At 35.7% G+C, this 12,174-nt stretch overlaps 1 protein-coding gene across 1 annotated transcript in view; it reads right to left on the bottom strand.

The window, feature by feature from the left end:
• LOC115223709 (proteoglycan 4-like) overlaps positions 1-12,174 on the bottom strand; it is a 100,485-nt gene that overhangs the window by 47,218 nt on the left and 41,093 nt on the right. Inside the window, exons 5-8 of the mRNA XM_036512650.1 lie at positions 4,955-5,140; positions 1,628-1,750; positions 1,230-1,352; positions 807-956 (exon numbers count right to left, since the gene is read on the bottom strand). Of these exons, the coding sequence (XP_036368543.1) occupies positions 807-956; positions 1,230-1,352; positions 1,628-1,750; positions 4,955-5,140 (582 nt within the window). The remainder of the gene's footprint in view (positions 1-806; positions 957-1,229; positions 1,353-1,627; positions 1,751-4,954; positions 5,141-12,174) is intronic.

The raw sequence follows: 12,174 nt of genomic DNA, 5'->3' as shown, positions 1-12,174 counted from the left end.
TTGAGTGAATTTGGTAGACGGAAACTGAAAGAAGGCCGTCGTATATATATATATATATATATGTGTGTGTGTGTGTGTGTGTGTGTGTGCGTATATATGTATATGTTTGTGTGTCTGTGTTTCTACTCCTAGCATTGCTTGACAACCGATGCTAGTGTGTTTACATCCCCGTCACTTAGCGGTTTGGCAGAAGAGACCGATAGAATAAGTACTGGGCTTACAACAAATAAGTCCCTGGGTCGATTTGCTCGACTAAAGGCAGTGCTCCAGTATGGCCGCAGTCAAATGACTGAAACAAGTAAAAGAGTAAAGTGAGTTCAATTGTATATTTAAAATAAACCTCCACTCACTTTTGAATTTTTATATAACCTAACCATACGAACCTGTTAAATTTGATTCATCTGTTGATTCTTTCTGATCTTATGTGAATGAAAATGTAATAAATACACTTGTTTTTCCCACAGGAAAAAAATAGGTAAATTTCAAAATATCATCAAACAGGTTGCAAGAGTAAAGTTTGAAAGAAATAACAACCATTTTCTATATTTTTTCATCATAAGCAATAAGCAAATAACACTATTTAGGAACAAAATGTGTTACAAAGAGTAATTAGATTGTTAGACAATGAGGCTGGCTGGCAGACATGCAGGCAAACAGATAATCAATCAGACAATCAGACAAATAGATTGATAGTCTGTTGGACAGGTAGTCAAATGATTTGGCAGTTGGATGATCAAAGAGGCAATCACACAAACTGATGGGTATACAAGGTTTTAGTCAAATAGAGAACTCGGCAGTTTAGTTACCTGGACTCTCTTCTATGATAAGTTGAACTGTTAATGGTGGGTGTACATCTTCCTTTTTGTCAGCATCCATGTCAGCAGTTTGCACACCGATTTCCTTAAAAAGTTTAGGTTTCTTTGGTTTCTCTGCTGCAGAGTCTGGCTGTGGTGCAGCTGAAATTAAAGAAGATTACACATAGCATTAATTAGTTTATTCAGGAACAAAATGTGTTACAAAGAGTAATTAGATTGTTAGACAATAAGACTGGCAGCAGGAATGGCAGGCAAACAGATAATTGATCAGACAGACAGACAAATAGATTGATAGTCCATTGGACAGGCAGTCAAATGATTTGAGCTGGCAGTCGGAGGATCAAAGAGGTAATCACACAAACTGATGGATATACAAGGTTTTTAGTCAAATAGAGAACTCAGCAGCTTAGTTACCTGGAGTGGTCTCAGGGGGCACATCTTCCTTTTTGTCAGCATCCATGTCAGCAGTTTGCACACCGATTTCCTTAAGATCAGGCTTCTTTGGTTTCTCTGCTGCAGAGTCTGGCTGTGGTGCAGCTGAAATTAAAGAAGATTACACATAGCATTAATTAGTTTATTCAGAGTAATTTGACTGTTAGACAATAAGACTGGCAGGCAGATATGCAGGCAAACAGACAATTGATCAGACAGACAGACAATGAAGCTGATGTCAGACAAACAAATAGATTGACAGTCCATTGGAGAGGTGGTCAAATGGTTTGAACTGGCAGTCAGAGGATCAAAGAGGTAATCACACAAACTGATGGATATACAAGGTTTTAGTCAAATAGGGAACTCAATAGCTTAGCTACCTGGAGTGGTCTCAGGGGGCACATCTTCCTTTGTGCCAGCATCCATATTATCATATTGCACACCAATTTCCTTAAGTTCAGGCTTCTTTTTTTGCTCTGCTGCAGAGTCTGGCTGTGGTGCAGCTGAAATTAAAGAAGCATTAATTAATGTTTTTTGACTAGTCACATTTTTTAGCTTTAAAAGGAGAGACAGTGTGAAGTAGTGACAAGCATGACCTGAAATATTCCTGCTTACAATGAAGAATCAGATGCAGCTGAAATGAAATAAATGTGTAATGTTAGTGACATGATCTCACCGATGCTAGTAAGAAAGAAGCACGAAAATGCTATTACAAGTGGTTACCAATTTAAGAGAGTGCTGAGATGAGAGAAGATCTACCCCAAGTAGACTCAATGGATGGCCGAGCTCTTGGAGTTGATGGTTATACATGTGAAATGGCCATTAAGAGTATGAAGATCGAAAAATCAGCCAGACCATCATGGGACTGATGCTGAGATATTGAAAATATCAGATGAAGCAGAACGTGCATGAGTTAGTCATGTAATTAATCTGATAGTAAAGGAAGAATTCATTCCTAATGAGTAACATCAGAGACTCATCAATTTTATGAGAGAAAAGGAGATGCAGATGTCACTACAGGCACCAAACTGATAGATTGGGTTACAAACATAATAGTGAGAAATATAGCACAACTAATTAGGAAGAAAATTAATAATGAGACTCGTTCTTTATATGGAACCAAGTCTGCTAAATCATACTACACATAACTGAGGTATCTTGTAAAAATCCAACAATACTGTTTTCTTCATTCGAAGGTTATGGTTTTTCCATTTACATATAATGGACCCCTAGACAAATCATTACTAGAATCTGGGAAAGGAAAATAATCCCCAAATTTTGTGAGTGTTTAATGAAAAGGGTTCTAATTTCTACAGAGAAGTCATTTTCAGATGTTGCAGGAAAGTTCCAGGAAGGATTCAAACTCACCAATCTGCAGCTGTTCAAACCATAAATCTAATTTCATAATTGACTTCCACTTCCATTTTAAAATCATTAAATCATTATGGATTTCTCTTGTTGACTCAGATATGTCAAAATGTCAACCCTATATTCTACCACAGCTTGCCATAACATTTAATGGCCTGAACAATTTAGTAATTCAGAATAAAATTGGATTGTCTTCTTTCATCATGCAACTTAAATATACAGGTATGTACTTTACCATAAGACAACCAGCACACCTGAAAATGTGAGAGTAGTTGTCCATGGACACTGTCCACCTCCTCACAAATCTTCTCTGCCTCCTCCATTTTCAATTTTCAATTTTCTTGTCATATTTCTCACTACTCGTGTTTCTTTATGGATGCAGCATTGAATTCATTTGACAGTTGATATTTTATCTTTTTATTGCAAAATTGTTCAGACCATTAAAAATAGACTCACCAGTTGTTATTTGGTGGCAATGATTGGCAAAGCAGAAACTGTTTGTTAATTCCATTTTAAAATCCATACCAGGAATGCAAGCCAAAATGTCACAATTAGAAATCTGTGGACTTTCATCTAAACATAAGGAATACTTTTCACTTTTAATTACTCTTTTTACTAATGTTTATGAATATCAGACGTGTCTTTTATTAATGCTGCTTTAGTGCTGTTTGGTAATGGAATCATATCATAATTGCTTCCTCTTTTGTTTTCATGTATTCTGGTGGCAATTGCTTTGGCAGCAGAATCAGTTCCTTTGCTGTTTGTGAGTAGTTTCCACTCATTGCTGTTAAAAGAGACACATCATACAATGTAAATAGTATTTTTATTATCAGTCAGCTACAAGTTTTTCCATTGACTTTTGTTGTAAAAGTAGTTTTTGCAATCTTGGAAAATATTCAATAGGTTCTTGTTTCCTTTGTGTCAGCCACACTTGGTCGGCTTCATGCTGTCATTGGACAAAGCTTCATAAAACACAACACAATGTGGCTTTTTATCAAATTTATGGTAGCTGTATAGAAATGCAAAAGATATGGACTTGTCACAAGATTTACAAGTTATTCATTTCATAAAACTTAAACCAGAATCTGTTTCCTTTAACCAAGATGCATCTGACACCTAAGTTCTCACTATCTTTTCATTTCGATGTGTTTCCATGGTCAGACATATAAAGTGTTTTTATTGATGTTAAAACTGTTATGAAGAGAATAATTCATAAATATACAGAGTTTATTCAAATAGTTGGTGTTTCCATGTGATCCGTTAAAACATTATCCAGTCAAAACATTATGTCTCATGTTCACACATGGTATTTTTTTTTTATATTAGTATCACTTGTAAGCAATTTCTGGATGAGCATGCACAAGATGACATGTCATATGCCACATTCACAATATACAATAGTCATAGCAACAGTTTCAAACCATGCTATATCATTAATACCTTTACTAATCCAATTAAGTGTCAAAATTCAGAAATCAAACAAACACAGATCCAGTTACTGAATATCCAGAAGTCTTCCATTCTGTGCTGTGACCCTGTCAAAGTTAACCTTGTACTAGAACTGTATAAAGTTCTAGGCATATTTTTTATGAACCTTATAGTGAGTAATTAGACATTTTGCACTGCAGCCATTTAAACTCAGCTCATGGACCCTAAATACTATCTTCTGAAAACCCCAAGGGATCATGTATTTGGTTGGGAATCACTGTTCTGTTATAATTCTATCAAACCTGGGGTCTCCAACAGGAATTCCCTTCTCTTCAATGTGTCTTTTTATCCAATATTCATGTTTAATTGCATAACTCCCATAAGCCGACAAAAGCTTCTTTGTATGATTAACCTCTCTTTTTAGAAAGAGCAGCTAAATCTTCCTCAAAAATCACTTCTTCCATTTTAAATAAGAAAAAAATGAGATGGTTTTAACTTGAATTGTTCTGATAATAGAACTGCTTAGTCAGAAGTGATATGGGGCCAAATATCACTAACGACACTCTAATTGCCAGGTCTCTGTAGGAGTGGGAGGCAAGGAAAGGACAGTATTGCCATTGCAGGAACACTCTTGACCATCATTCTACTCAATAAAGGGGCAAATAGGTGGCTGGGTTTCTGACAGGACAAGAAGTATACAGCAGAAGTGAAAGTGAAACGAACCATAGACAACCCTCAACATTTCTTTAAGAGCTGATGTCAGACAGACAGTCCGAGTTGATGGTCAGATGGTTAAAGAGGTAATCAAATTCACAGACAAGCAGATATACAATCAGAGAGACCAGTGACTCTCAGGAGTCAGTTGATGGTTGACACAATCAGAGAGAGAGAGAGATCACTGATTTACTTACCTGGAGTGGGTTTGGCTGTTTCCGGTTGACAGATGTGAGGCATGGTCACATTGATATGGATTGGTGAAGCACCTGGTTTTGCTTGCTTCTGGACATCAGTTTGTGTCTTCGGTGTACTGGGAACATCACCAATCTTATCAGTTTGCACACTGACATTATCTGTACTTTTAGGTTCTTCTCTTGGCTCTGTAGTCAAAGAAGTCCACACATAAGATCGATTAGTTCTTTTTCACTAAGCACACAATATCATAGTGAGACATTGTGACAGTCATGACTTCAAATATTTCTATTTACAATTCTGACTTTTTTTAAATTTCTAATCTTTCTCAGAAGAAAAAGTAGAACCCATGACTTTTATGAGGTCCCTCAAACTTATGGAAGGGTTAGAGGATAGTATCCTCAAATTGGAAACCAAGCTCAAATACTTACAAAACAATAGATTTCACCAAGGTTATCAAAGGTGCTGGATGGGAGCACTGAAGTAGAGAATGGATTAAATCTACCACGTAAGCACCTAAGTAGGTCATGCCAAGATTTGAACTAATTAAGCCAAGAACCAGGACAAATAGCCCATGGCACCAGGTCTGAGGGTCTTACTGTTCTTGTTAATGCCTACGACTGGTTCATTGTTGTGGACGAAATTAAAACGCAATCAAACACAGCAAAATGTGATCCAGAAGTTCATTTGTCAACCACATAGTTTTGTATTTAGACCCACCTTGGGCAGGTGTCTTCTAAGAAAGCCTTGTAGGTAGATTTGAATGATGGAAACTGAAAGAAAATACCTGCAAGTGTGTGTGTGTGTGTGTGTGTGCATGTGTGTCTGATTGTGTCTGCGAGTCTTCACATGATGGCTGTAGATGAGCTTCACCATCATACAAGTGGTGTACTTCATCATTACCAATCTTCTGGGAGAAAAATGTCAAGCCATGGAAGAGTATTACCTTGCTTAGAAACAGGTGAGGATTGGCAACAGCCATAAAAAATCTGCCTCAAAGAATTCTGTCTGACCCATACAAATATTATGATGATAATGGTGTGAGTGTGCACACACACATGCATATTCATTAATGTCTATATGTTTGTTTACATCTGTAATCAGTTGTGTGACAGTGCAGCAGATGGTGGTGTTGTCAACTTCACCTGTCAACAAAACATTTAATCATTTACTGGAAAACCAGGTGAGTGCCAGCGCCAGGAAGGACATATTTGTCCAACACATGAAAGCATGGAAAAACAGATGTAAAATGAATGAACAAACTACAATGTCCAGAGACGGCCGGAATACTGGACAACCAACCAGATCCTGTCAGTGGCTTTTCAAGGTTTCCAAAGTAATGATTATTTAACCCTTAATTGGGCCACTCCCTCAAGTTGAAAGTAGTCACACCATGGGGGAAAAAAGCATCTCACTACTGTCAGCTGGAGCAAAACTGTAGATTTAACAAATTACCTGTTATCTTACATTGCTGGGTTCAATTGTATACAGGGTCTGGAGAAGCCATTCTAGTAATCAGTTTCAGTCAAGGGCACATTAGTTGTGTAGGTCAACTTTAGTCATAAGATCTGGACTCTGAACACATTAAAAGCAGCATGGGATGTCTGGCATGTTCATCAGTTCATTCAATATTGAACAATATCTCTTACCAGACAGACATATTCTTCAGCCTTGAGAGATTGTTATCAAGAACCAAGTCCTACAGATACAAGGTGAGAGGCAATGTGGTGTGTTGGTTCAAGTCTGGAAAACCCCTGTTTTATATTTATTTTCCTAGATTTTTATTTTGGCTTTTGTTAAAGCAATTGTTTTAAAATTAGACATCTTTCCTATTCCTAATCCTTTAACTGTGAAATAATCTCCTTAAAGACGGTAATCATGGGATGTTCTGCAATTTCCCCCATTTTTTACTTTCTTTTTGAATCCTTTTCAGCTTTCTATATATTTTCTTTTCTTGTAGCTGGAGATGTGCAAGTAATATGTTTGATACCGTTGAAGGATCCATTCCACAGCTCACATGGTCTTACTAGTATAAGTTATTGCTAGTATGAATATCATATTTGAGACTTCCATCCTCATTTTTAGAACTTAATTGTTTTTTGATATTTTATTACGCTACATTTCAGTTGACCCCTGTTCTTCGTCAGGTCTTTCATTCTTATGCTTAGTAGCAGGTGAGATTTAAATTAAGGGTAGTGAGTCGATGTAAGTGTATCAATGACAGAGTGGATAATGGTTTCTAGTTTGAATCTCGCCCTGTCAGCCATACACCTGAATGAAACTGATTGCAATATGGTGTAGATAAATGTTCAAAGATGAGATTATCTCATCCCAAAATTAATATTGTCCTCTTTCTGAATTAAGTGAGAACAGTCTGCTGCTAAAAACAATTTCATCGAATTAGATTGTTTTGAAGAAGGAAACGATACTCAACTGCGAAGTAGTGTTTGGAGCCTGGTGCTTTTTGTTCAGTCACATCCACTGGAATAGGCTATGAGCCTTGCTTACAACACAACCACTGCAACATGAGATCATCTCTCTCTATATCTGTGTGTGTGTGTGTGTATTGATAATAATAATCAATGGAGGACACAGAAGATTAGTCTAAGACTAATGCCAAATCCATCTTCTGTTTCCTTCATCAGTTATTATTATCTCAACTAACACTGTGGAATTCCTGAAGTAAATCCACCAGAAATTTACCCCAACCATGGATGACACCAGGTAGCCCAACACTGTGAACATGCTTTACTCAACACACTAATTGACATATACCCATTAGTGGAAAAAGTTACATATATATATACATACATGAGAAAGTAAGGAGGGATGTCAGGAAGGGCATCGCTGTTACACTTCCAGAAGGGAAGGGTCTTCCTTTGATTCTGACATGCAATGTCTGTGCAAAACCCTGCCTCAGTAAAGCTGGACTCATGAGTCATCTTCGTAGTCATAAAACGAGACAGATGAGTGACAACCTGGCCACTGGTGGTGGTGTAACACACCATACTAATCATATCTGTCGGGCATGTGGAAGAGAGTGTAATTCGGCAGGAGGACTTAAACGACATGCAAAGGTACATGAAGCCCAGTTACAACTATAGCCGGCTATTACCAGTAAAGGTTTTAGTTGCCAATTCTGTACAAGACATTGTACATCTTTAGCTGGGCTAAAAAGTCACATTCGATCATAGCACCAGTAGCAGTTGAGCTTCGTGCAATGGCCATACTCGATAACGAGGGGCCAGCCATAAATATATGTATGTATATGTATATATGTATGTATGTGTATATATTTATATATGTATGTATGTATGTATAGAAAAAATAGAAGTTGAAAATGCGGTTAAAATATTTTTTAATAAAATATTTGAAGCTTTAACCGGTTTCACGGTTTCCACTGATTTTCAAAAAGTTCAAATAGAAAGACGTGGCTTATGTCGCAGCTGCTTTGCTGTGGTTTAAAGTTTCCCCTGTTTTTATAGGGAGTTCATGGCACAAGTTAGTATATGTTTAGAATAGGGTTTGATTGGTAGAGAATAGTCAAAAATTTCTAAGACCAGTCATGTGACTATTGTCTACCAATCAAATCCTATTTAAAACACAAACTAATTTGAATAGAATGAGGAGTGTATGAGTAGGGACAGACCATGTATATATATATATATATGCGCATGTATATGTGTGTGTACAAACATACAAACATATATACATAGATATGTCTGTAAGTATGCAAACACGCACACACATACACATATACATATACAAATAAATAAATGTGTGTGTGTCATTATTTAGTTTTATTTCAAAATTTTTTGCCAATGGAGAAAGAATTGGTTTCTAACTTAGATCCAAGGCCTCTTCATTGGAATTTCAACAACATCAACAGGGTGTGTGTGTGTGTGTATGTATGTATGTGTGCAGATTGGTATGTGTTGTTTTGTGTATGTATTCTCTCATAGGGCTGAGGGAGCAGACAGAAAAAGGCTAATTATAAAATAATTATTTTATTTTATTTCTTTATTATTTTATAATTAGCCTTTATTTATAAAATTAATCTAGTTTTTGTATCTTTATAAATTCATACTTAGTTTATATAAAACTATACTGGTATATTCACTACTTATAAAAAACTGCTTAGATTATAGTTTCATTAACATATAATTAACATACTCATTTATTAATACCAGTATATACTAATTAATCAATATTCACAGATACCATCCGATGAGCTAGTATTTAAGTGCACAATATGTATGAATATTAAGCTATTTCTATATAATTTCTTTTCCTCCCTTTATTGTGGTAAAAGTTTGGTATATACTCAAAAGTATTCATAAATTTCTATCCTTTTGTTATAATATTCTTCTTGATAATCCTCTGAATAACCCTAAATTTTAACTATATACAATATAGCAACATTGTTTAAAATATTTAACTATGGTACTACATGATAAGACTCCCCCTGTTTCATTATCAATGGTCTGCCAGTGGGCGACCCCCTTAATTGTCAGTTGACATCTTGTTTTAAGTTTTCCGTTACCTAACCTCATGATATTGCTTCTAGTAAATCTTGATTTTTATGACTAAACCAAGTATGATGTCTGTCTTCTCCCCCAGTCCTACCATTAACAAATACTGTCCTTTGTTCTCCCAGCCTTAGATATACAAGGATTTGATAAACTAGTCTATAAATTAAAACTGACCCCATAAAAACAAACAAAAATCAGTGACAGGCAGAGTCTGTAACAATGTATATCTTCTTGATAACTTAGTAATTTCTATGCTGGAGTGAAGCCAGCATGTTCTTTGTCTATCTCCTTAACTTCTTGGAGATTTTAGGTATAATTATACTAATGTGTCCATCTGTTCTAATTTAATTAAATTCTATGTCTTAGTGCAGCTGAGGACTGCTCTGCATTTTAAATTGATGTAATGATTGCAATGGTCAATTAAATGGAGTTGCATGAAACGATCATACAGGATTACCTCTGGATATCCTTGTTGCTTAATTTGACTTTAATCACCTTACTTTGAAATTGTATGGATAATACCGTACTAAATTCTGGTGCCTCAACTTAAGTACCATACTCATCTGAATCTAAATTTTTGCTGAACTCATCTACCATACCCAAAGTATATATATATATATATATATATATATATATATATATATATATATATATATATAATGATTATTCACATATTTTTTATTCTTAACATGTCTTAGTATATTCAGATATAAAATGTTGGTTGCTGTGGTGTTCATCATAGGAGAATAACTTCTTTTCCTGATGACACTGTGTCCAAAACACTTGGCTCATTGGCATAAAAAGGAGAAGTTATTCCCCTTGGGTGAACAGCAATCAGCATCTGAATGCACCAAGGTGTGTTAAGAACAAATATGCAAATAATCATTCCAGATCTTGCTATACACACACACATATATACATACATACATATATATACACATATATATATATACATATATACATATATATATATACATATATATATATTATATATATATATATTATATATATATATATATATATATATATATATATATATATGCATATATATATATATGCATATATATATATATACTATATATATATATATACATCTATATATATATAACTCAACTTGTGTATCTGTGTGTTTAACTTCCCGGCACATCTCCTCCTAGCCAACAAATCGTAGAACCACCAAAAATGGGTCACTTAAAGTTTAGGCAAATGAAAATTGAACTGCGCTATTTCTGTTCCGAAATTCCCATGCATTGAATAGTGAACTTTACTCAGTCAGCTGTTTGACGTGAACTGTGTTCACCACGCATGCAAGCATGCGTAAATTGCATGAAAAATAAAAAATCAAGATATAAAAACGAATCACCGTAAACATTGTAGAAATTCGGCAAAGAAATGAAATTTCGGAATGTAGACTGGAGGGTTTTTTCATATTAATATATATATATATATATATCATCATATATATATGTATGTATATATATATATATATATATATATATATATATATATATATATACACATATATATATATGAGAGTATGATAGAAGAAGGCTAACTCTTTCTTCCGTAGAAGAATAAATTCAAATCGGACCATGTTAACACCAAAAATTATTTACATCAAAAAAGGTGGCTTTTTTCTATGAAAATCCCTATTTTTTATGATGTTTTGACTGCTGTGTTGCCATTTTTCGGTGTATTTCACTTAAAGAGAATAACAAGCTACACTTTGACCACTTCACAATTGTGAAGTGGTCAAAACTGAAATTCTTTCTTTTTTTCCTTGGAGTCAATATTCTGTCCAGCAGACCAAAAAAATTATTTTCTTCTTCTTCCCTCTCCATTCCCCTCTTTCTCTTTAGCACTCATCCCAGATACAAACACACACACACACGCACACACATGTTCTCTCTCTCACTTTCTCCTCATCCATCACCCTCTTGTACTCTCTTATATTCCTCCCCACCACTACGAAACTCTATAAAATGGTCAACTCTCCTCACACAGGAACTTAGTTTGATTTGAAGACCACAGGAACTTAGTTTGATTTGAAGACCCCACTAGAATGGGAGAAAGCGCTAATGATCTAAATGATATGATATATATGTAAAAATGTAATATACAAATAAATATCTGTAAATATAAACCATCCGATCTTCTGAGTACCTCATTTCTACTAAGATATAATATATATATATATATATATATATATATATATATATTTATATATATATATATATTATAATAATCGAAATCGAATTGAACCAGCCAGGATCCCTGGTCTGGTGGTACGTAAAAAGCACTATCCGACTCGTGGCCGATGCCAGCGCCGCCCCCACTGGCTTCCATGCCGGTGGCACGTAAAATACACCAATCTGACCGTACGACAGGCACTCATGCCAACCCCCTTGCTTGCGAAGACATGTTGGGACAAGCGAAATCGAAATCGAATTGAACCAGCCAGGATCCCTGGTCTGGTGGTACGTAAAAAGCACTATCTGACTCGTGGCCGATGCCAGCACCACCTCGTCTGGCTTCCGTGCCGGTGGCACATAAAATACACCAATCCGACCGTGGCCATTGCCAGCCTCACCTGGCACCTGTGCAGGTGGCACGTAAAAAGCACCCACTACACTCACTGAGTGGTTGGCGTTAGGAAGGGCATCCAGCTGTAGAAACACTCTGCCAGATCA

Source organism: Octopus sinensis, linkage group LG23, assembly GCF_006345805.1.
Source record: "Octopus sinensis linkage group LG23, ASM634580v1, whole genome shotgun sequence".
NCBI lineage: Eukaryota > Metazoa > Mollusca > Cephalopoda > Octopoda > Octopodidae > Octopus > Octopus sinensis.
This window is presented reverse-complemented; position numbering and strand designations above follow the sequence as displayed.